The sequence below is a fragment of the Contarinia nasturtii genome, unplaced genomic scaffold (genome assembly GCF_009176525.2).
Source record: "Contarinia nasturtii isolate CC-2019 unplaced genomic scaffold, AAFC_CNas_1.1 Cnas_scaffold_187, whole genome shotgun sequence".
Lineage (NCBI taxonomy): Eukaryota > Metazoa > Arthropoda > Insecta > Diptera > Cecidomyiidae > Contarinia > Contarinia nasturtii.
In genome coordinates this window covers 6,527,519-6,555,307 of record NW_022197544.1, presented here as the reverse complement: position 1 = coordinate 6,555,307, position 27,789 = coordinate 6,527,519, and the positions used below count along the sequence as shown (strand labels likewise).

At 33.7% G+C, this 27,789-nt stretch overlaps 1 protein-coding gene across 3 annotated transcripts in view; it reads left to right on the top strand.

The window, feature by feature from the left end:
- The window catches only part of LOC116352475 (protein vestigial), a 51,666-nt gene extending 43,877 nt beyond the window's left edge, over positions 1-7,789 (top strand). For all 3 annotated transcript variants that reach the window (XM_031785108.1, XM_031785107.1, XM_031785109.1), the window contains exon 8: positions 5,201-7,789. In XM_031785108.1, the coding sequence (XP_031640968.1) occupies positions 5,201-5,250 (50 nt within the window). In that variant the 3' untranslated portion in view covers positions 5,251-7,789. The remainder of the gene's footprint in view (positions 1-5,200) is intronic.
- Positions 7,790-27,789: the final 20,000 nt, after the last annotated feature.

The following is a 27,789-nucleotide window of genomic DNA, read 5'->3' as shown; positions in this document are numbered from 1 at the left end:
AATTTTTGATCGTGTGGTCGCTTTTGTTAAAATAACGCAATGCCAACATGCATATTCATAAATGTGCGCCTTTTTTTTCATATATTGTGTTCTACATAGAACAGTCAGGGTAGGTACTCGGTTTAGCGATGAAAAATGTATAATTGGCCGTGTAAAATGAAAAATTTAAAATTAATATTTGATTGTAAGATGAAAAGCAAAAAAAAAATAACTACAAATAAACATGGCGAAAACACAAAGAAAGCGGCAAGAGACAGAAGGAGAAATAGTTTAAAAAAAAAAAGTAGGAACCGAGCATAACGCGGCAGCACAATTTATACGCTGCAATTACAGTGTCAACGTACAGAGAAAAAAAGGTCATACTTTATTTATTATTAATTGTGTGCTATTTTGCCAAGTTCTACGCGAAAACATAAAGGAAGAGAGGAAAAACAAGAATGCAAAAAAACTTAAAAAAATAAATAAAGAGTACATGATTATCACACATTATAAACATATATTATGTATGTACATGATTATCGATAAAATAGTCAAGTTACCGCAGTAACTTGCCATGGCAAAAACCAGGCGCAACATTTCTTGAGGACGAATTTATTTAAAAATGTATACGAGTGTGTCGTTCCCCCAGATCAGTTGTCCGCACAATTTTATCATTCTCAATGTGTTGTCAATGTTCTTGTTGTTTCTGCAACCGAACAAAGGAAAAATTGAAAGTCAAATTCAGGTGGGACACTTTCAAATGCACGATAATATGGTGGATTTATGAATGGTGGATTCCCAAACAAGATTGAAAACCAAAAATAAAATGTTGCCGTTTATTTTAGACCGGCAAATAGTTTGTAAACAAAACTTGGAAAATAGAGGTTGAGGTGTTCATCTTTTCCGGTTTCGAAAATCACAACTAACCCTTTTGAGCAAACGTTTGACGCATACGCAATAAACTTTTTGAAATACGAGCTGTTTGCTTGCGGCCATTTTTAATTCCGACATCTATAGAGCAATTGTGGTGTATGTGTGAATATGTCAAACAAACAGGGGAGAGGGGGTGGATAAAGAGAGAGAGAGAGAGAGATAGAAGGAGTGTGAGCGTTTATATTGTTTCGACGACAATGTATTTTAAACATACATAAATATGTAAAATGTAGACACTTTGAAAATGTTCTCGTCTTTTGGCAAGGCAAAAGTTTTGTTTTATTGCTTCCTGCAACGCTCTATTCATGTGTGCGAATTTTTTTTGTACCGTTTGTTGTTGTCGTCACTGGACAATATCGTTTGCCATACGCTCGAAATTCAATGAACAACCAACGTCAAATATACACCCACAGATATGGGTTCAAATCCAATACTTTGTAATACACATTTTGTATTCAATTCACTTGTCTAAATTCATTTTTTTTCGGGTTTAAACAAATGCCATGGAGCGACTGAAAATGGATGTGAAGACATATAGGACATACACACAATATTAAAAGAAATTACAGAAACACCAACATGATATGCGCACAAAAGAGATCCATACATAAAACACATCTATCCCCCAATATGTTAATACAGGGTTGCTTACACTTGTTAATGTTGTTGCTGTCGCTGTTGCTGCTACTGCTACTGGCTGCTATTCATGTCGACAAAGTCAACAACGCCAATATTTCTCTCGCATGTTTTGTAAAATGTTGCTCTCGTTCTGTTACAATTTTCCAACCCAAAAGATATGGAACAATTTTGTGTGTTGAACGATAAAAACAATTGAAACGCTTTACAAAGTAGCACACAAACAATACGCTAACAAACAAATGAAAAACAAAAATTTGCATGCCAAGATGAAGTGTGTACAAGAGTTGTGACTGTTAACCGCCAAAGCAATATTTTGTCTCAATAAAGAGAGACAGAGAAAGAAAACGGACGACCGAACATTTTCAACTTGGCCATTTTCGGAATTTTGATTCTATGCCATTATTATGGCGCATTGTACAGTTTTACGATTTGCATCTCTCTCTCTCTCTTTCTCTCTTTACCTCTTTTTCAATCCCCCGATAGCCACAGTATCGTCGCTCGTAAAAGCAACCGATTATATTTTAGCTCAACCTAAATAAATAAAACAACTTGCAATTCGTACAGCGGCAGCAGCAGCATAGCTTTCTAATATTCAGTGCATACACCCGCGCTTATGGAGCAAGAGAAAAGAGGGATTGAACGCCATCGAAAAAGGAATATTCTTCACACATTTTGCATATATGAAATATTCACACTCAAAACGCCATTTTTTCATATGGCACTCATACCATCATATATGAATTTAAGCGAAAACAAAAGGCAAATATTAACGTGCCATTTCCTGTAACTTATTATGGCGATATTATAGGGGATATTTTTTTTCATTGTTGTGTTTAGAAATACTGAAAATTTACTATTCAGCACATTTTCCTCTTTTTAAGGCAACTCAACCACACTAAAATATTATTTACTACATACTACCGACCCGTAATAGACGACATTTCAATTGTTATTACATTTTATTTAGTATGCGTGTGTTTGGAAAGTCGACATTTTTTATTGCATCGAAATGAAAATGCATAAATCAAACCAAACAGAATGACTAAGAGATTTTCGGTTCCTTTTTTATAGCCTCCAAAGTAACACATTTTGTTTACACCATATCCATCCCACATGTTCTTTATGTTGTCGTCGACAAATTGGTTTGAATTGTTGGCAAAATCGATTTTGCGACTCTTTACACTCATTCTATTGTTGATTTTGAATGAATTTGAAGGCATCAAATTGAAGATTACACCTGCCAAAATGTCTATGTAAACAAAGCACCATTCACAACAATGTATCTAAAGTTGATTGTGAAATAAGCTTTAAATTAATTTCGTCCACTTGAAGATAACCGCCCTTGAAATTGGATAGCAGTTTTGTCAGTTTCGTCTCAAATACTCGCTTCATATCAAATTGATTCGATTTGTAGTCGGAGGGATCTGTATTGCACTTCAACTGTGAAGAAGATTAGCTCTGAATCAAATATTGGAATAAAACTCTTTTCGTTTGGAATCCGCTTGTATTTTACTTACTTAGTAAATAGTTGATCACAATCATGAAATATCGATGGTGTGAAATTGAATAATTTTTCATGTTCACATCAAACGACGCTCACCAAATCGTTTAAATTTTATAAGGGAGCTCCACAATGGCAATGCAATAGCAACAGACGAGAGGAGAGAAGAAAAAAACGCATTCAGTGTGTTTCGTCGGCATTTTGCATGTGAAAACAATGCAATAGAGTTGAATAATTTTTGCAGAAGCGAAAAAAAATGTCTTATCAGATCAAGGTGACACTCACATACACACTGTTTTTCATTGAATGCATATATAAATGCAGAAAAGCACAATCTGAAAAAAAAAATCGTATGTGTGAGTGTGGGTTGGAATGTCGTGAGCAATAAGCAAACGATCGATTGGCAGCCAAAAGAAGTTCCTTAAATGTTGGTGTGTGTCTTTTTTTTTTGCCCATGCACACACTACTGTTCTCGCTTCCTGCAAGAAACAGTGCACACAGCCACGTTTTTCTTTCAATCATAAAGTTGTTACATGCGCGATATTGTCCGATCTCTTGGTTTATTGTATTTAAAGGGGAGTAATTCAAATGCGATCAAGATAGTTGATTAAAATTGGTTACATGTACCGGTCAATCTATATTGTGTTCGGTGTGCAAAACAAAACTCAAAAATTTGTCCACACAACAAGCAACAAAATAAAAAGAAAAATAAGAAGGCAGCTCGTATATGTTATCGAATTTGGAATTGAATAAGTCATTTGAATCGATGCTCACTTTATGCCGATGTAATCGACAATGTGGCATTTTATACCTACCTTTTTGTCATGTATGTGTTACTCTTTTTTTTATTCATCTTCGAAGTTGTACACAGTTTCGAACTCGGCTGCTTTTATACAAAGATATCATTTGGCGTTATCACATCAACAACAAAGAGATGTGTCGCATCATGTTTATACATCTTTATATATTTTTTCTCTTCGGCTCCTGTCAGTGCTGCTGCATTTTGTTTTCTCTTCAATTTACAACAATGAAATATGTTCATTGCACTTTTGCCGAGCAATAAAAAAGCAAGCAATCGAATTAATCGAATGGTCGAACAAGTTAAAGAAAGAGATAAAAAGAAATGTTCATTTGACTAGAGAGAAATAGAGCGATTTCGTTTGCTTGTCATTCACAGAGCGGTGTTCAAATGCACATTAGAGATGTGATGCTGGATGCAGTAGCCGTTGTAGTAGTTGTTGACATGCAATCGAGAGCAATTTACATGTGGAACATTATTCATGATTAACACATACATAGACACGCACAAGCGCACGCTGTTATTATGACGGTCTTATGATTTGCTTATAATTCGTGATAGTCGAGTAAAACTCCGCCTTTTCGCCCATCGATATGTAGTATATACGTTACTTTTATTGCTTCAGCGTAATTCAGTGTGTTTTACTGCAATTCGTTGGCATGTACGTTTGCCGAAGGCTGTTTTAATCAAATCAACGGCTGCCACTGCTACTAAGCACACAGTGGACGCATTGAGCGAACAAACGAGCATGTGAGTGAACACAAACAAGCTAGAAAATTGACTTTATTACATGGACCATAGTCATTGGAGTTCGGTAGCAACAACGATGAAATATCGTCTACATATAAATATGTTTAAGTGAAAGAGAAAAAAGATTTTTCTTTGATGTTAAACATTTCCACAGTAATTTGTTGACCTTTTTATTTGAAATAACCGAAAACTAATCATCTAGTTGAAGTGTGCAGACACCGAAATTGATATGTCAAATTGTGGATAATAAAATATGAGACTGTTTTAAATTGCATACAAACAACAAACGGAATACTTACGTCAATCAATAAACGATTGAATACGATTTCATTCATTTTTGTGAATTAGCTAAAATTCACACAACGTGATTGTAAAGGAAAGGAATGTATTCACCAGATTCTATACTGTCACATGTATCAGTCAGTAGCAAATTCTATTATTTTTTTGAGAAAATACTGTTTTTTTAGTTTAAAACGAAATTAAATGAAATAAAAAATGAAAAAAATGTGTGATTGAGGAGAAGAAAAAATTGCACAAAAGAATTTTGACAAAAATTGTCATTTTCAAATAATTTGATTTGATTTATTTTGTCTTTTCAGGTCTTGAAGCTCAAGTGCAGGAATCTTCAAAAGATTTGTATTGGTTTTAAAAGCACATCACCACAAACAGCTGAATGAAAAAAAAAGAAGAAAAAAAATCATCACCAAAGATTTTTAAATTATTTTGAAATGGACTTTAAAGAGAAAATGGAATGGTAACACATTTAAAAATGGAAATAAATGATGTACGCGTATGGTTTCAAAACAAACAGATCGCAACAACCACACAACCAACACATACACACACAACAACAACAAAAAATCATACAAACCGACAGATACACATAAACTTCCCAACAAAGTGACACACAGATACGCAATGAAAGTATTACATATAATATTTTTTCAAGTTAAATAAACGCTAAGGCTATGGAAAGAATGGTCAAATGTCTCACACTGGGGCTGTCCGATTTTGGTCCTCTCTGCGGCTTTCTTTCTGTGCAATGCTTAAAATTTTAGCATTGACATTTCAATATTATGGCAATGGACAGAGAGATTCCCAAAGAAGACCAAAATCCGACAGCTCTATCTCACACTTGGATCATCAAATCAGTTTAAAAAAAAACCATCATACAATTAAAATTAATATTAGAATCATGTACAAATCCGAAATCTATCAGAATCCAAAACATAACAGAAAGTTAAAATAAAATTAAAAAAACGAATTGGTAATAAACATTTGCAAATGGGATGGAAACAATTATGTGTAAATGACAATGGGGAAGAATCGAATTGTTTGAATCATGCAAATTATATATTATGAATATTGAGTAGCTTTAAAAAGAATTTTTGTTCATTTTCAATTTTATGAATTAGCTATCTATGTTTGAGTCTCATTATCATCATCTCCACCAAAGGTAATTCCTTTGACAATACGGTTTAAAACCATTTCAAGAGAGAAAATACAATCTTCATCATAAAGTTCAACATACCTTTTTGTTTCCAAAACAACCATAGAACTGTATAAACATGTAAAAAATAACGGTTTATTCGTTGTTCGAAATTGAAATGAGTATTGTTCATTTAGTTTACAAAAAAGCAAAATATTATCTTCATTCACTTAACAATTTAATCCCTTCTTTTCTCTACTATCGATCATTTTAACATGTTCGATTATGAAACAATTACAACAACAACAAAAATGAAGAAGGTCAATCAATCAATTGAAATGAAGATCGTGACGTGAAAAATGTGTATCAACATACATGTGGCTGCACATAACATCAAAATGCACTATGATTGAATAGACAATCTTGAAAATCGTTTAAAATTATCATTTTAGCAAACGACGAATAATAGAAGATGAAAAACTTGGGACTTATTGGAGAATGGAAAAGAGAAAAAAAGACACTTGATTGAGAGAAGACGAAGAAAAAAAACTAGTAGGTTACATATATAAATATTAAGCGCCAATAAGTTTAGATATTCACGATTTCTAATTTTAAAACTATTCAAATTACGTAAATGGTAAATGACAAGAGAAAAAGTATGCCCCTTAGCCTATAGATAATTCTACAACATAATTCACAATGATACAAATTAACTTAAACAACAAAAAATAATAAATTTACAAAAAAAAACAACAACTACAGATGACAACAACAATAATAATTTTTGTGTAAAAAAACTGCTATCTCGTGAATGCATGTGTGTGCGTGTGTGTGAAAGAGAGAAAGAACGCTAAAGCGAACGAAAGAAAGTGAATGTAAAGAGTTAAGTTCATTTACAAATAAAAACAAAAAAAAAGATGAAAAATCGTGAGAGAAAAAAACTAAGTGTAAAGAGCGGTCAATGAAGAGGTGTAATCGGTTCATTTTGTTGCTTGAGCGACGATACACACAGAATCCTTAGATAAGTTGCATATAAATTTTAGTCGTGCGAACTATTGATTGAATTACTGAACGAAATATCGAATTGAAAGTCATTCATTCGAACGCACATACAGTTGTCTAATTGTGTTTGATGCTCGATTTTGAATATATTGTACTGCAAATTGATAAAGACTTTGTATTATGCTTTTGTTTTGCTCTCATATTTCTATGCCACCACTTTATAATAAAATAATGTTTTATTTTTTTGTTTGCTCTTCATAATTCGCTTACGTTCATAGAATGTTATGGCAATTTCGGAAGAGAAAGAATTTTTGTTTTAGACAAAGTTGATGCATAGATACAGGAGAAGAAAAAAAAGAGCATATTATTTTCCAGAAGTTTGCATCAGAAAATTGAACATGATGACATTTTATAAATACGAGGAATTCAGTTATTGACTTTCTTTTACCCTCTTCTCTGCCACCCCGCCCCCGTTTCCCGGTTTTCGTTTTGTGTAAATGAATGGCTTAGGCTAAGCAAATAGATTTAAACACAAAGCATAAAACACACACCCAATCAGAAGAGAAAAATTAAATTCAAATAAAATGCAGTCAAACTACAGCAAAATCAAGCAACACAGACACACACAGCTCACATAAGCAACATATTATCCACTTTAAATATTAAACAACAACAAAAAAAAACAACTATGTAATGATAAATTTAGGAACAAGTATTCAAATAAAGTGAATGAAAACAGTTTCGAATATGACAATTAGCCAGTGGCGTTTTACTTTTCCAATTTATTTTATATGTTTTTTATAGCAATCCATGATACATTGCCTTTCAGACAATATATTGAATTAACTGGTCAGTTGAGCTGACAGTACGTTAGCCAACAATTACTTCTATTAAAACAAGAGAAGTGATTCATCATTAAAACATTAACGTCTATTGTTTTATCCCATTTAGCTGGCTAACATTCTGTCAGCTCAACTGACCAGTTAGTTCAATATATTGTCTGTTTCTTTTTGAGCAATCATAAGTACTGAATAACTTTGAAAAAATTTAAAATGGGCAAGTTTTTTTTAGTGTAAGAAGGTGAGTTCATTTTTGGAAGCATTGAAAGCGAAATTTGTGGTGCATAACCATTGAGAATCAAAAATTACCACATCATAATTTCATGGAAATCTCATCAAGAGATCTATGTGAATTGTATACATATGTTTCTTTTTTGTATAATCGAATGTCACATAAATCATGATTGTCGTAGCGATAAATTGAGAAACAAAATCCTATATGGGATTTATCGTTTTCTAATATACATCGTTTTAATTTTATTAAAATCTAATAAACATCTGTGTTGTCATTCTTAATGCTCTCGTTTTTGTAATTTCTCTGTGTCTCATCTTTTCGTTCGTGCAGCTTTCCGGACCGAAAAAAAGGATTTATTTGGGTTGCATGTTCTTGAAGACATATCAAAAGGATCGATTTCATATTGATATTAGATAGTGTTTTGTTTCCCTTTGGTGCAATGGTTTCTTCTAAAAACCAATTTTTTTTTATTCATTATTGATTTGATTTTTGGATTCAGTGATATCGTGACCGATGCTGTTCTGTATATGAAATAAGCATAAAAAAAGATCTATTTGATTTATCGATAGAGATAAAAATCGAAAAGCGGGCCAAAACTAGACGATACGATTGAAAAACGAAAACCAGAATATCGACATCGAGTTAATAAAACTCAGAGAGTTAAAGACTAATGTCATCACATGTAATTGACGACGTATATTTTTTTACGGTTTGTTCAGTCTCTATCCGATCCTTCGCTGAATGAAGGCATTGCTCTTTTTATGTTACAAATAACACGTTTTTTTTTCTTCTTTCAAAAGTCGTTTTGGTTGCGGTTGTGTTTGTCTCCAGCCGTGCTTGAGCGTTTGTTTTTTTCGAGGCTCAATTCATAATTTAATCAATGATCAGATGACAATATTTAATGCGAATGGAAAATACGTTAATTCTTTTTAATTATCACCATAATTTGATTCGATTCATTCGAAACCTGTCAAACATGCAGTGAAACGGCGCTTACGAGAATTCACATTGTGAAAATTTCTAAATTGATATGCATCAGTTTTAATGCCTGTTGAACAGTATTCTGTATCGTTTCAAAGCGATTTGTCAAAGTCTCATTTTTTTCTTATTTTCGATGTGGTTCTTTCGTACGAATACGGTTATCGGATAGAATACATGTAGTTTTGGTTTTTCTTTATCTTTTTGTCACACATTCATTTCACAGAGAAAAATCAACCATCAATCGGCGTCGCCAACAAATTGCCGTTTGACTTTCATCAACTTTTGAATCAACGACCCAAAATATACGCAGTGTTCGTTCCGTTGAATCATTTAATGAAACGAAAAAAAAAACACACAAATTTAATTAAAAAACATTTGTTTTGATTTAGAAAAAGGCAAATGAAGACACTAAATCAATTTTAAGAGACACAAACGAAGAATGTTAAAGATCCCATAATTCTAGCGCCATCAAAATTAATATTTCCATATGGAGTATACAGATGCGAACTTCTTGTTTTGTTTTCTTAAATATAGATATGTGTCCAAAGTTATGGCTGGTCATTATTTATTTTTAAAAAAAAGTTTAACTTCGCAATGAATTCAACAGAAACACAAACAGAAGAGGGACAAAAAAAAATTAACAACACATATGATAAGCGTTGAAATACAGAAGAAAAGATAAATGGTACACCATTAAATGGTATCACCCGCAAACAATCAACGATTTAGATTATTTATTTTGTTGCACGTTTGTTCGAACCGAATTTTTCGTGCATTCTCAAAAACTTTTTGTTAATTGGACCCTGTTAATATAGCTATTTTCGTTTTGGTCATTGTTGTCAATTTGTTGCGGATAATTTGATGAGATGCTTTTAAATGACATTTCGTTTTACATTTTCACGAAAAACCAAAATATCATTAATTAACATCATTTGTATCACTTTTCAATTGGCCACTTCATACATTTATCCAACGAAGTATTTAAACTACACATTTTATTAGATAAATTGTTTGAATGCATTTTGGTCATTTTTGATTTGAAAATCATTACGTTTTTGCCATTCTGCCATGCCAAATATTTAGTTTTTTTTTTTCATAATTTCGGTGATATTGAAATGTTCAGTGTTTTTGCGAATGAATAAATGAGATTTATTAGTTACCCTGAAATTATCTAATTTTATTTATTTAGTAGTCAGGTACTTCAGTACCAAAAGTCATTGACAAACATATTGTCACAAACCACCAAACATGTGGTATTTTTTCGACATCATCAAAATTTGTATGTATAGATTTGAAACGGTTATTTTGACTAAATAAATTAGTGCAAAAGTCGTTGCATTTTTTTTAATTTATCACTCATCTCCCAAAAGAACCAAGAAAAAGTGTCTTTAATTTATGATTGTGGATGTGGTGAATATTCTGTACTTCGTACATCTAATTCATAAAATTGTGTTGATTTTTCTGTGATTTTCACACACATCTAAATGAAGCACCAAAACTTAAATGAGAAATATGAAGGAGCAGAAAAGTCGAACCAAGATCGAAAAAGAAGAAAAAGAACGTCGGTTTTGTCTGATGGTGCAAACGATTTGTGAACTTGTCTATGGTGATAAATCATAATTTTTGCGACACATTTTGAATCCAATTTCGAGTGTATTTTTTTTCTGTTTGGAAAAAAACACATGTTATGTGATACTTTTGAATGAATGACGGTGCAATCAGCGACAACACACTACTTGAGAAGAGACAAAAAAAATACCACATATATTACAGAGTTAACAACGCAGAGTAAAGCGAGAGCAAAACACAAAAGTAAGTGCACACATGAAAGTTGAAATATCACTTCAAAAAAAGTTTGAATGGGAGAGAGAAAACTCTGTAGACGATCGCCATAGATGCGAACAAAGTGAGAAATATTGTCCCGTAAATGTTGTACAATGACTGATACAAACAGGATATTGATCATCCAGTTGAACATGGTTTGAAAGAAGAAAAATATTTAATTGTTCTTAATTAGACGGCATTTGGATAATAACGGTTTTTCCCGAGCATTGACATTGGCCTACATCTTCGTTTTTTTTTCTCACATTGTTCCATCGAGAAAATTAAAATGATTTTTTTCTTTTGAAACGCTCATTTTCGTAGGCAGTCGCGCAGTGTGTTTATGTTTCTAATTAAATGAATAGCAAATATAAAAATAATAATTAAAGACAACGACGACGAAAAAGAGAGAGAGAAAAAAAACGAATAAGAAAAATTGCTTCGAATAATGTTCGGCTGCATCGACATAGTACGAACGAGACAGAGAATGTATGCATGCCGTTGATTTACTGTAGATTTATGTTCCTATAAGGAAATAAATTACCGGAATCGAGAGCGAAGAAGAGGCGACACACCAGCAAATGAAAATTGTTTTTGGATCAAATGAAGCGAAAATGATGGATTACAACTAATTTATTTAAAATAAAAGCGAACATAATGCTGCGTAAAAACTCGTACATAGTATAAAAACTAAGAAACAAACTGGACTACTAGCATCCAACAGCCAACATTGTACAGTATTTATTCGTGATTTTGTCACACCAAACGCCAGAGAAATGAAACGAAAATGAGATATTCGTTCGTGATTCAATGCATTTTACAGATAATTTTACATTTCATTCATTATAATCGCTTAATTTCACAATAAAACATATAATTAGAAAAGAGATTTTTTCTTTAATTTCACTTCATCTTTGGAAGAAAAGTCTATTTGGGATGTAGTGTAAAATTTTTAATGAAAAGACTGGAGGTTTTTTTTTTCATTTTCAAATATAACTACTTAATACGGTTCATTGCAGATAGTTTTCGTAACAGAACCAAAGAAAGAGTTCAATGAAATTGTTGGCGCGCAATAAATCGTCCACAATATACGAAAATCTCATTTCAAATTCATTCTGAACCAACGTCGGCTAATTGTTGATACTTATGGTTTGAATGCAGTTTAAACGAGTAGATATTTAACCAAAAACTTAAACATTTGTGTGAATATTTGAAGATCAAGGGATCAATGATGATACGTTTTTCTTGACTCTGTCAAAAGAAATCCCTGGGTGATTATCGAATGGAGTATGATGAACAACTGGTTGAATAAATAAAAAGAAATGTATTTTTGGTGTGTCCTTTCTCATTTTGCTCGATTACCTTTTCGTTGCGGCTGAAATCGTAACCATAAAACAAATTGAGATCTTTAAAATGTCTCTTTCGCTCTCGCTCTCAATCTGCTTGCCACAAAAAGAAACCGTTAAAATACGATTATGCACATTTTTATTTATTTGTTTTTATTGTGGCGCATTTCAGTTCATTTCCTATTTCGAAATTAATTCATCTGGTTTGTCTTGTTGTTGATATTGCATGTGCCCATTGTGTTGGCGAGAGTTTTTCCTTCAAGTTGTTTACGAATTGGGTACATATTGGTGAGCGCTGAATGCATCGTGCATTGAATGCATTTTCACGAAGCACGTGTGTGTATTTGGCTTTTAAATGGCACCCAATATGTGAAGTATAAGTGCTTTGGTGCTATTGTTAACGATTCATGAAATTTATGGCGTTGAATGGTGTAATAAATGTTAGTAAATGGGTTGGAACCGAAACGGCGATGATGATGACGATGATGATGATGTCGGTAGCATGGTGTGCACATTTAGAATAAAATACCGAAACACGTACACACAAACACCCCAACCATCAACAACCAAAATGAGAAAAAAAAAAATGTAAAACAAACAGACGAATCTGTATTAAATGATGAATTGAAATATGTGCCGCTAGTGCCGCGGCTGCTGTTGCCTGCTTCGTAGGCGAATTTTTCATTCGTTTAAATTTGCAATGGCAAATTATATATACGAAATGCATTGCTCAATTGTTGACTTTTCGGTACACCAGCCGACCGACATTGGCATCACACAATATACACAATGGAAATTTTATGTTTAGTTTGTTGACGTTTTACATCTATTTTTGTGATATATTCGTGCATTGAAAATTAAGACAATTTACAGCAATGAATGTGCACGAAAAAAAAAAAACACACGAGAGAAATCCTTTTTTATAATTCAATCGTAATGGTTAATGGATGGTGCACGGTCGGAATGGGCCTGTCAAAATAAGCGAACGATTTGATACCGTTGATTGTCTGGGTTTTGAGAACAAAATGACAAATAAACAATGCCACAATTCACTTTGATCATCGACGGCGTTCGGCCTCTAATTTTCACTTATTGCCATTTTCGAAATGCACAGCGTACGGTGTACGCGCTCATTCTCCTATATACGTATTCTTTACACACTGTCTCAATAGATTAATGTCATCGAACATGCTAACATTACAATCAATGACATTATTTAACAGCCATCAAAAACTATTACAATTAATTGTATTGATACCGTTTGTTTATCTATTTATCAATCTGAATGAATGCTAATTGATCACAGTGCGGTTGATCGATCGCAATCAATGAACAAAAAATATCGGTAAATTCGGAAAAAATGGCAACATTTTTCCAAATCAAATCACATATCGAGTGTGTGTGCGTGCAAAATGATATTTTCATGTAGATCATGAAATGTGAACAAGTGATTGTGTGACGACAACACGAAATACTGAACTACGGACCGCGATAATGCGCGTATCAATAACAGCACAAGAGCGTGTGCTTTGAAATGGAAATTCCATACATTCGATGCATTGCGATTCGTTTCGCAAAAGAATTCAAACATACAAACCAAAAACGGGAAAAACTTAAGAGCGCGAAAACTACTTGAGAACGCAAAAGCAACTGAGAAACAGACCAACAAACAGGACAGAGATGAAAGAGAGGAACAGATGCACACATGCACACATATTGAACGAATCGAACACCAAGAGTAAACATTTATTTCAACAGGAACTGATTGCCACGAATACTATGAGACACACATCTCATCGGACAAAATGGGTTGTCACACATTTTCAAAAACATTTAGAGCATTGTTTCAACTCATGAATATCAGATTTTTCCTTTCTTTCTTCCCGGTTTTTACTAGTTTGTCAGCATCGATTTTTCGGAAAGCGACGCGCAAAAATATGCATAAAATGATGTAATGATAATAGCTTTTTTCGGAACATTTCTCTCTTTTTTTCGTTTGTTTCTTTCTCATTCTGGCTCTTGCAACCGACGTCAAGTATAAATTTTCAGTGCGTTGGCATTCCGCCAATCTTCGTCAGTAGCATATCGTCAGCATGTCATGATTTTGTCAGATCACAAGCGAATCGTGAATATTTGTGCCATAAGATATATATAATATACCTTGTCGTATACTCTCTTCTTGTTTCAAATCCAATTATCCGATGACAAAAGAAAAACAAGATCAAACTTTTTCTACAAATGCATTTCGATGAATGCGTTTTTTCACTTTGCGCGAGAGAATGAAAGAAATTTCCACACACTAATCACTCTCTCTCTATGTGTATTGACAAATATTTGTCTCATTTGTTAAGTTGTTTATGCACGTGATCGTCCAACTGATTGTGTCGCCTCATTTAGCGATACACACACACACATTCATGCATCAAAATCAACCTGTGATGAATACGTGTGATGATGCCTGCTGGATACTGACGCTAAGTAATTGTATTGCTCGATAGATGTGCAAAGTTTTCCAAGAATGTCAATAAGCAACGAAATAGAATGAAAAACAATAAAAAAGAAAATCAAACCGTCAATCCAAACGATGACAAAGAATTATGTGATACGGAATTACTTTCAAAGGCTATTATCATTAAATTATGCGCAATAGTCAGTCTGTTTTCTTTTATTCTCTGCTTACTCCCGCTGGTCTTTATATTACTCTATGCCATTTCTATTGCTTTATTTTGCTATGTACATTTCTACAATGAAAAATATCGAAAGTGGGTAGCCAGATGACACCAGATTAAGGATTTTTACCGTTATGAAATTAAACATTCATTAAACGCTTATTTTTGACTTTGAATGCTATGCCATAAACGAACGTCATCAATAAGGAAGACAGACCGAGAAAAATAGCAACAAAAACTATCTACGTAACACGATCACAAAATTGGCACACATTGGATACAAAAAGTTCATCGGTGTGCTTTATAAATAAATTTTATTCGATCAAAGCGCACTACTCAAAGCACACCGCACACAACATAGTACAATATGAAAAAAAAAGAAACCCAGATGCAACAAAGAGCCAACACAAAAGCGCACAGCCTGATCAAACAATAGATTGAACAGAGAAAGCAATAGAAATGAAGAAAAGAAGTAGAATAGAAAAAAAGTTTCGATTGCGAACAAATCACTCCGTTAAAAAAGAAATATCAATTTAAAAGTTATTTCCATAAATTTGCGTCGCCCTTATTTCTGGGTATTTTCGATTGTCAAATTATTATTATTGTCTGTTGAATGTGTGTTTTCGTTTGCCGGTCTAGAAAAAAAGGGAGCGAAAAATGTGATGTATTGGGATGCAAATTAAATTTTCACAATTCTTTTTTAGCCTTTACCGCGTAAAAATCGTAGAAAAACTTTGTGTGATTGATTTTTTTTCTCTTTCGCTCGCTGTCCAAATTATTTATTCAAAGACAAACCCAACATTTCCATATGCACACACAAAGAAACCGAAAATTTTCGAGATATGAAACCGCGCGAGAAATCAACGTGAATCGTTCGACATAACAATAAAAAAAAATTTAAAAAAAAAAACTAAACAAACCAATAGATCTATGATCGATAAGCGGTTCGATGAGATTTTCTGTTGTTGTTTATATTGTTGTTGGTGCATCAATAGTCTTAAAATTGCGGTATGTGAGATTTCGATTGGTTGTTTCTTGGCCTCTCTTTGGACAGAATAAGAGAAAAAAAAGAGACCCCAAATTGTATGTTTGCATCGACGGCAACGGCGACGGCTACAATGCGGCGACCAATAACGACTTTGGCATAGCGTGGGAAACGAATTGAGCATTTTTCAAATTCTCAACTCTTGTAGGTTCAGATGATAGCGACAAGCGCTACAATAAAACACGCACAATGCACAATACGCCTTCCTTTTTGTCGTTATTGTCGCTCTTCACTCGCGGATTGCAAAAGTCGTTTCATGAACTCGTGTTCATCTGTATGTGTGAGCAGTGAAAAGCAAGGAAGGCCGGTCGCGCATACAAAACAAAAAGGGACACAATACAATACAAAAACGCTGACAAAAATCATTCCTACCAACTTCTTGATGATGATGATGATGATGATGATGATGATGATGCTGTTGCTGCTGCTGCTGCTGGGCATTGTTTGTCATCTTAGAGAGAAAGAGAAATAAAGACAAAAAAGAAATCTGCAAATGTCCCGTCGATATCTCTACATTGTTGCACACCGAAAACGAAACAAAGAGCCGATCTGTTGTCCGTTCCTCTTCGAAAAGCCAACGAAAAACGAAACAATACAAAAATCGCCAATTCGGCAAACGAAATACGTTGTTTTTTGCTTCAATTTGAATTTTTCCTATTTGTTTCGTGAAGGTTTTTTTCTTCTGTCGTTTGATATGTTTTTTTTCTGCATTTTTCATTGCAATTTGGATGACATGGAGTCAATTTGATGTTTTATTGATTAATTCATTCGCTTTCGATCATCAAAGAATATGTTTGGATGCGATTCAAAATTATGAATTTCATCGGTTTTGATTCAAAATACTACCTTTTTCCCAACATGAAAGATCACACATTCTTCCGTTCTCGCCGATGCGATGGCATGAGAAACGAGTGTATTTTTGGGACAAGAAATTCGACTAGTCTTTGTTCATTTTTATTTAATTCAAGGCTGTTGGTTGTTTGCCGCTACTGAAATATGCAAATTGGAAAAACACTTGGTCGAAATTATATTTTTGGTTATTTGTTGTTCTTTACGAATGTAAAATCGAGCAACACACATTCCGGGTGGTGTGGAAAAAAGAGCACAAAAACGGTCACATTTTTTGTCAACAGTAAATGAATTACACTTCTTGTGAGTCGTCATTTAGTTTTTATTTCATTTGGCTACTGGAACTGACTGGAACTCAACACTTGTCAGCATTTGGTTTTCATTTTTTTTTTAATTAATCAGAAGACAAACGTTCATTTTTGCTGTAATGTTTGGGTTGCGGTGGCAATAGCGGCAATAACCTGAAATGGTTCCAATGGCGCGTGTGTCTTTCATTTAATTTTTGTTTGGTCTTTGTATATTTGATTCCAATTTCAATTGATTGCGATCACCTGTTTCAGAGGAATTTCAATCGAAAAGTGTATGCGTAAATGGTCTAATGTGTTGATTCTTAATTATTTGTTTCTTTTTTTCCTTCTTCTATTTTATCTATGTCGCTTTGAGTGATGACTCTTTCTCTCTTTCGCTCTGCCACACTCTCATTTTCTGACCAAATATTTCGTTTTTATTTCGACTTTTATAGAAGCTCATATAAAATATGCGACAAAACTATCCAAAAATTTTACTCCAATTTTCCATTCAAGCCAAATAGCGTATGTTCACGCGTATGTATTGCATAAACTGTAGCAGTTTTTTTCTTTGAATTCATTCGATGTTTTTTCTATCGATTATTTAGCCTAATGAAATCTCTGCCATCGATTCAATAAGATAATCACTAAAGTGTTATTTATTTATTTATTTTTTGCTTCAAATAAATTTCTTCATAATGTTAAATTCTTTTAGCACTAATTGGTATTACGGTTTTAAAATGCAAGCGACGCTTTTAAATGATATACAAGTAAATCCAATCAACGATCGATTTTTTTTTTCGAATAGATTTTTCACCATAGCTCAAACGTAGAGTTATTTTGATTTGAGCATTCGAGAGTTCTTCTCTGTGTGGTTTTACCTCTAGCTATAGCGCAAGCACGTACACGTTCCAATGTTGGCCTAACTGCCAGCTGCTTTTATCTTAATTGCTGTGTTCGGTTTGTCATCGAAACCACCACTATGCTGTGCAACCACTGTATGTGTGTGTGTGTGCAAGAGTTGTCCATTTCCCGTTCTCTTTCTATCTATCTATCTTTCTTTTTCTTTTTTTCTCTATTCGAATGATGAATAAACATTTGTCTATTTATCAAATTGCTTTTATTGCCGTCCGATAAAAGTATTCATCGAAACAATTTTAAAAATGCCGGCCTCCCAATCCCAATCAACACATTCGATTTGTACAATAATTTGATCTTTTTTCTTTCAATTCAATCGGTTTTATTTAATTATTTGGCCGGTGTATATTCGATTTGTTGTTTTTGAATAATTTATAAAATGAAAAACACAACCGTCTGAATGGCTGACAACGATTGCATATGTGATAATGATAAAATGATGACATTTCGGCATTTGTCTCTTTTTCACTTGTTCTAAGTGAACATAAACAGAGGATGCAGCCGTATCAAATGCCATAACCAATGCCTCTTTTGCCTATTTCAATAAGATGGCATGCGCGCTCGCATTCGCTCATCGATAAATCGAAATTAAAATAAAAAAAAAAAACCAGCAAGTCAATTTAAACGGTAGCAGTGCCTGGGTGGCAATCAAACACTGAAATATCAAACGCAGCCGAAATTCCCACACATTTGATATATTGGACTTCGTGCCGCAGCAGCACCACTCAAAGTCGGAACCAACAAGAAATAAAAAAATACAAGCAGCAAGAAAATAAACCACAACAACAAGTGAAAAAGTTACAAAATCGGCTTGAGGTAGTGATGCTCGATGATTGTGTGTGTCTTTAAATGCATTGAATATTTTATGCGGTACATTATTTGAATAAGTCTACATGAAATCACACTAAAATGAACAACAACAAAAAAAAAGATATGCAACTTGGAGCCGTTTTGAATAATTTCAAATTAAAATTTCTCAAATTAGTCGATGGAATTTCGTTTAGGTGACATATTTTGGTCATTTTTTTCTGGTCGAGAAACAAACAATTTTAACTGGTACTCTTTTTTCTTTCATCGTTGGCAGAAAATTTATGTAATAGCCATTTTCGGACGTTACGCAAAGAAAGAGCGGAAAATATTTCGACAAAGACGTACTTATCGTTATATGTTAAGCAAAAATTAACAAAAACTTGGTATGTTTAATTTTATCCAATTTGAATTTTGTTACGGATGCTGTGTCGTTGTCACGGCTGTCTTCTGTTGTCGAACAAACACTTTGTTTGGTTGCATTGAGTTCGGTTTTATCTTTGTGCATTTGCATATCGTGAAATGGGAGAACGGTGAGCGCACTCGCTTATACAAAAGCCAATTGATAAAACCACATTTTAAAACACATTTTGATAAGTTATCAAAATAGCACTTTATAATTCATTACCTTGTGTTTCGAACAAATAATATTGACTTGAAGACAAAAAGAGTTAAAGACTTGAATATTTTTCTCGTGTAAGGTCTATTTACTAAAAGACCCATTACTTATTATTTTATTCTTTGATTTGTTTAAATTTTAGCTTTTACGGATAATATAATGAGCAAAAAAAATAAGACACATCGCTCACATTGCATCTCTCGAATGCACATACAATTTTACTAGTATTTCTGTTCGAAAATGAATATTTATTCATAACGACCGGGACGACTGGAATGTGCCATTTAATCGTTTGAACAAAATCCATCTCTATCTATCCACTTCGGTTGCCTCTGAAAATGGCGACAACAACGAAAATTACACGCTTTCACGAATATTACATTCAACATGCATTTCATTCAATTTTTATGTGTACATCAAATTAAAGGCCAGCCAGAACTTTCGTTCTAAATATATTTCGTGCAGCTGCAATAAACAAAAATTTTGGAGAAAAACAACCAATTTGTTGGAAAACTGGGAAAAGAGAGAGTAAAGGGTTTATGATTATGGAAATTTCGACATGAAAATAAATGTGAAATGTCTCGGAATTATCATAATTTCATACAGGCTTTTATCAGTTGTTGTCATTCGCTCGATTCGCTTGAAAGGATTGTAAATGTTATTTTCTAATTTTTTATGAATGCCAAACAATAAAATGGTTTTTCCTGTTCAACGACGATAACAAACTACCAGAAAATAAATTCCACAACTAAACGACCTAATAAAGAAGCTAATCATTTTTAATTAATTTCCTTCACATGATCGAAATGATGTCAAAGCACAAAATATTCATAATTTGTTTTGTCTGTGTGTGTGTCTTCCGTGCAACTATTAATTTGAATCTTTTTTTTGTCTTGTTTGAATATCTTTGTCGAAGCAAATTGAGTTATCCACGTTACATATAAATCAAAATGGTTTATTGACCATTACAAAGTCATATTTTATTGTTTGCTCATTCTTTTAAGATCACAAATGTCAATGTCTAGGTTTTTGTGTGTTGACAATGCCAACAACTGTCAAAACTCGTAATTCTGTACATTTTACATTGTTTTAATGCATTTTTATGACTATTTTTTTTAAAACTACATTGTTTTTTCAACAAAAATGAAAAAAAAAAGAGAATGGAATGAAGAGAGCGAAGAAACAATGACAAATAAAAATGCTAAAAATAGTAGGAAGATTCGAAATGAGTGGACGTGCTCGCGCGTACACACACACGTGCCGTAGTCCGGAATCATAAAGCTAAAAAACATTATATAAATTGTTCTATGAGAAAAATGCGATATACTTTTGGGCTATTTTGAAAAGAACGTGAAGAAAATATGTTGATATTAAATATGGTTTTGCGTTTTGTTAACGAAAGCAGGCCCTCTGAATGGCAGCATATTGCATTTTCTCAATTTCATGAAGCGTAGACGAAATGATATTTTGACTTGAAAATTACACTCTATTGGCTTGACAACGAACAAAATTATTATTTATTAAATACAGTTGTGTATTCGCTCCCTGTCCACAATGAAAAATTTACTCATCGAATAGATTAATATCGGTACACAAAGTGAGAGTGAGAAAGTGAAGCTCACAACATATTAGGGTATCCCATCAATATCGGCGAAATATGAATACACAGTAGAATATGAAAGGGTTGTTAATTTAATTATATAAAAAAGAGAGAGAATATTATTCGTGGGCACCACCCAATGCTCAGCGACAAGATGAAGTCGAAACGAAATATGGTTGTTCGGCTTTGAAGAATTCATAATCAAGTTCAGTCGAAAGGCGAGAGCACATTTTCAAGGCGAAACGACGCATGGAATTTGCTGTTGACTGTCGTCATAAACATCAACCATGATAATAATGCTCTCCTACTAGAGTTCTAACAATGAAAAATATGCCGTTTTCGTTTATCGCCAAAAGACCATTTTCTTAAAGCCGTTGAATGCTCGCAATCCAGGAAAAAGCCCCACACACACACACACACACCAAATTTCGTGCGCGTTGCGTAATGATGTTCATGGTAATTGGTTGAATCGACAACCGAAAAATAAATAGCCAAAAAACAACCAATGCTTAGTCATACACACATTTCCGACCGAAAGGCAAAAGCATTCATTTCTTAAGCACAATGGCTTGCGTTCAGGCAAACATTTAAAAACAAGGAGTTGCATGATGTTGATATTCTCAACAGCAATAACAATAATCAAAAATTACGTCGATAATATTATTGCCGGAAAAGGACTAGTGTATATATTGTAGTAACTGCAACGACTTACGCATTCTTTTACATACGCCCTTTTGCTACGAAAACACATTGCAAACACAATTAATTTGGAACATTGAGCACCCGACTTATTTGCAACGTCGTCTTATTTTTCATAGTCTTTCCATTTTGATGCGAAAGCGGCATGATGTAACATTTCAAAAATACGAGAGGGACGCTCCAAATTTCAAGCTAAATGTCTCGATGATTTTGCGTCTTTTTCGTTCTTAATTTTCACTTAATTTTCGCCTGCTTTTTGTGTAAAATTGCGTGTGAGAAAATACTAAGAAATAAATTTATTTTCACTTACACTTTTCGTCGTACCGTAATGAAAATACCCTTTATTTGATAACTTACAGCACGCTAAATTTGATTTTATGCGTTTGCTTGCAATGCGTACCATCTACAATAATAAACATGACTTTTTAATGAAAAATTTATTCAATACACATAATCGTACGTGCCTGTGCTCAGACCGAGAGTGCGAGAGATCATTTGCTGTTACTATCAACAATTTTATCTTCCTGAAAATTAACAGGACACTTTAAATGAAGCGCAGCATTTAATAATCTTACCCATGGAACATATTCGAAATTCATTGGTCTCACTCTCTCATTTTGTTGGTGTTGCGCGAATATCTGGATTTTTTTTCTTTTTGTTTGATCCAACGATTGTCACCGGATTCATTAATTCCATTCAAAGCGACAACAACTTAACTCCTTTTTCCGTATTATCGATTCGATCGGAATCAAAGCTTTCACCCGGCAAATGATTTGTCATTTTAAATCGATTTCTCATTTTATTAGTTTCTTCATTGCGATTGCATACAAGTGCATTTACATAAACTATGCGCTGCACATCTTTTGATAAGAAGCTACAAACTGGCCGTCATAAATCATGAATGGTCATTTTTATAGTGATTTTTCATGATTGTAATTCATTGAAATGCGTACTATAAAATTTTATGCCATTTCATTGGCGGTGCATGAATCAACGAAGACATGTGTGTGTGTGTGTGTAAGCGTTGTAGAGAGAATTTTCGTTAGAAAGCAAAAACCATTGAAATATCCAATTGATTTTTATTGTTATTGATTATTGATGCGCGAGCAAGCATTTGGTATGCAGTGAAAATCGTAAAATCAAGTCTTTAAATTGAAATTGAATTGCATTACTTGCGTTGGCAAGTAAATTACTTCGTTCAATTATAAGAAAATTGCAATTTCAATCAAAAGCGGCCGAATACAAATCGTACATGCTATGGTCGTTGGTTGAACCGAATGACAGAAAGAAATAGAGAGCATTTGAAAGAGATAGAATCGGGGATTAAATGGTGTATGGCCACGGGCCATTCGGTAAAATGGCAAAGCAGATATTTTTGAATTATTGCCATTTGAATAATTTGAGTTTGAAGTTCTGCATCGTGTGTGCAATGTGAAATAGTTTGAAATTATGTGTGTTTGTTACAGAAAGAGATATTTCAATTCGAGACCGATTGAATTCAATATTGTGAATCAATCAAATGAATATTGCCAGATTTATTCCATGTTAAAGAAAAATGCTGTCTTCAAAATACACTCGATGCTCATTCTCCGATAGCGAGATTGAATGTGCCCACAATTACAAGCCAAATTACATGCATTTTACAATTACATAGAAGATATGCCAAATACTTGAAATACTATCGAATCGATATTGTGATTGAGTGAATTGTGTAATGCAGTGAAATTAGGAAAATTGCATATTTTCATTGCAAAATGTATCCAACGTACACATTCTAATATATTTAATTTTCTACTGGAGTTTTTGCTCTCATTCCGGCTTTTGTTATCGAATCATAAGGTTGGAGCGCTGAGCGACAACATTCTCAACTCAATCAATTTAATTTAACTCAGAACGATTGCAATTGCTGCTATACATACACAGCGGACGGCCGTTCGAGCGAGTGACGAAACCACTTTTGTTCCGTGAAAGATCGACTGAATATATAGATAATTTCCAAATCCAAATCTAGAAGGAACTTCGCCACATTTTATGTATGGTTGCAAATCGGTCTAATTATATGACTTTAATGATGCCAGTGACCCTTGAATCGATGTTATGATTCTAGAAAACTTGGCCGCCATGTTGAGTAATGTTGGTTTCGTCACTCGTTCTTCACCTCGAGCGAAGTTTTTTTATTTGATATGAAATACATACATTTTGCAAAATAACCGCAAGTCCCAACTTTTCTCTCCAGTCTTTCACTTCTGCTCATTACATCGCTCATGCAAAACGAAATGCTCACCGATTTTGTGTTTGTATTCTTGTTCTCTATTGGTTTAACAAAACGAGAGCCGATTCAAATGTTATTTCAACTGAATGAAATATTTAGATTTACTAGATATTATTTTTATTTAGTGAGCAAGTGAAGTGGTCAGAACATTAAACTATTTTCTAACTGGCCGATGACTAATTTCGAACCAATTGGTAAAATGTACGAGAAAATTACAGCGCGCCTGTGGCCAGCGATTGACTGAGCACCAGTCAGTGCATCATTCAAAGAATTTTACATTCACACAGTGTTGCGCCATGAATCATTAATAAATTGATCATTATTGAATTATTGCGTACATTAGACCATTCGATTTTTAGAGTATTAAACAGATTGGGTTAGGCGATGGTGTGCTTCAAATAACTTTCAATTATACATTATCGAATCGATATGCTCCGTACAATCGTAGGAAATTTTACGAAAGATACATCCACAACGTTAAGAGACACGTTCAAACATTCCATTATGTTCTGTTGTGTATTCATTGAAAAATTCCACCATTCGTCATTTCGTCTGTTTTAACCATAATTAATAGATCAATAAACGATATACGATGTTTGTTTGTTTTTTCTAGTTTTTTTTTTTTTTTTTTTTTTTGAAATGCTCGATATTTCTTAATCATATTTTAGTTCGGTGTATATTTATGGCGTGTGTCTATGCCTTTCATTTTCATCAAATGAAAATATTATTTTAAAAAAAATGTTGCATATCAACGATCTATGTCAAATCTAATGCTCAAACTTTTTTTCTTATTCTTCTTTCAATCTTCATTCTGTTCAATTCGCTTATTTCTTTCTACCACGGTTCGATGTTATCAAATCAATCGATCAGTATGCGTGTCGTGTTGAATGAAATCATTTTTCATTTTTCTATTCCATTCGTCTGTTGCCGCTTACTTCGTTTGAACGAAGTAGGAAGTGGTTTTGCTTATTTACAGTGGGAAAAAACCCAAAAATAACAACTGTTTGAAATTAAATTAAATCAAATTGGTTTTTTCGTCGAAAGTTCGAAACTGTTTGAAAGAATATATCGAATGCATTGTCGAAATGCATCGGCCAAGTTCACACAAAACAGCTAGAAGATAAGTATGTTTATGGCAAAGAATCCAAATAATTGCCGGAATTTGCAATAAACAGAGATTCGAGGGAGCATTTGTATTCGTATGCCCCGCATCCTGTGGTATTTGTGTTGCAAAATGCAATCGCATATTAACTTATTTGAAGGGTGTACAAAAATTACAACCAAAGACAACATCTTTCGATACAAAGGGAGCACCGGAGAGCGGAACGCTGTTAGCGAGATAGAGGTAGAGAGAGAGAGAGAGCAATCGATTCATTTTCGCTATTTATCTGCGTATGAGCTAATTTATCCAGTGCTAAACATTATCATTTTCACAATTTTTGTTATCTATCATAGCCGACAGCATATACCCATTTATATGCCCATTGGTAACTGGCAACGCCTTCATAAATGCAATTGGAATCACAATCGAGGAACGTATGCAGAAAAATACCATGGAAAATTCCTCAGATTAGCTAGCGACTACCGTAGCCCGAGAGTTTCTACATTTTGATATTTGCATGTGCCTTTTCCAATGCTCCCTTGTGAGCTCATGTGTGTGCACGAGTGTGTGTGTCGGGTTCATTTGTGCAAAAGCGCACGACCGCACATTTAGAGATAGAGATACATATATTTTCGAAATATATTGGCAAAGCGATTGTTTTTCTAGCCCTCCTAGTTGTGTTCGCTCTCATTCAACCTCATTCGTGGTGTGCCTTCGAAGAATTCGTAATTAAAATAAATTCCATATTTTAACTAATTTTTGGGAAGTTGGCAAAACGGATTTATTCTTCTTTAAGCTCATTTTTCGCATACCATAAATCACAATTCGCATTTTATTGCATATAAATAAGTTACAAATATTCTCGAGGTTTAAACGCGGCGACAAACGTTCGGATTTTGTTTCTCTCACACTTTTTCTTAAACAATGTTCATATTATTTAAACTCGAACATTTCATGCAAACAATCTGGGAATTTCAATTCGCAAATAAAATGAATGAGGAGAAAAAACGACGACGACGGCGACGACTCGCACATATCTTGCTCAACGAAGAATTCAAAATTGCACAAATTTCACATTATTTGTCATAATTCATTTCGATCTCACTTTTATTCTAATATGATAGAATCATTTGTTCGTTTGTGCTCCTTTGTTTCTTTCTTATGAACAATTCACTTATCTTAATCGGCAAGACTCTTTCTTATTTGATTAACGCGATCCCATTTGCATTCCATCACTCATTTAGTGAACACGATAAGACTTCAGAATACGATGTTATGTGCAATTTATCATCGACGTTTTCTCTCTCTCTCTCTCTCTTTGTATCAATCTCATCCCGAGAAATGAAACAAGAAAAAAAGCAAGCATTCAAATGCCTTTATGAGCATCAACATCAGATCTTACACTTGAAATCTGAAAGGTATTTGGCGTCATGCTGAACAAAACATGGTGTTATTTCATAAAAATACTAGTTAATCGCCGACGACGACGTCGTTGATAATGATTTGATGTACAAATTTGGACATGCATGGGCAAAGCATCAAAATAATTCACATTAAAATGTTTACAAAGAAACATTTGTTTCTATTATTTATTCGATTTAGCTGCGCAAGTATCTTTAGAAGAGACATCAAACGGCTAAATGAAATTAAGCGATAAAAAAAAGAGCAAATGCAAGAGAAATAACCGAATGATGATTAGAAAAAAAAAGAAAATAAAGTGAGTTCGAATCATTTATAGACGTAATTGAAATTGATTACTTGAGCTCAAGATCTTGGCCAACTGAAACGAGAATAAATCATACGAAACAATTCGTTCAAGGTGCACACCTTGGAGAAATGTTAATTTATCATAGTTTTGCTGGCGAATTCATGCTCACCGATTTTTAAATCACTTCACTACGTTGCATAATTGAAAATGGTGTCCCGACACAAATTACACCCTAATCATGAGAGAAAGCAATTGTTTTTAATTATTGAGTGAGTGTGAACAGGAAGAAATTGTGGCTGTGGAAAAAGAAGAAAGACAGCCGACACATTCATTTCACACATGCACTCAAATCATAAAAAGACTACACATGGTTCATTGTTTTGTGTGCAATTTTTTAATCGTTTTCGCCATTTTTCCGGCATTTCGGCGAATTTCTTTCTTCTTTTCGAAGACAACATAAAAAAAGGCATAAACACAAAATGCAACTACACTCAACGCAGATCAAGACTAGAAACTCTTGTCTACTTCCCTTTCACACTTTTGTGCGAATTCAATTGTGGCCGCATCGAACGAACAAGAGCGTTTGCTCATTCGCTTGCTGTTACTCGACTTTAACTGCACTGCCATCGACAGGAAATTCGATTCATTTGCACATTTGGTAAATGCCACATTCATTTGATTTCGATCTCTTTTTTCGCTCACTCTCTCTCTCTCTTTCTCACTCTTCTCTCGTATTCCATGCAATGGAGTTCGTTTCACGTCTCTGTTTGCTACGCGCGCTCTCGTTTCATTCGTACAATCGCATTGCTTTTAATTTTAATTTACTCATTCTCTTCTCGGTTTGCCATACCAAAAGCTCATTTTACTATTTGAATGCAAAAATAATTCTGTGTTTTTAGGCGCGCGGTGTGTATGTGCGCGAGATTTTTTTTTATTTATTTCGTTTGTTTCAGTTTTCAT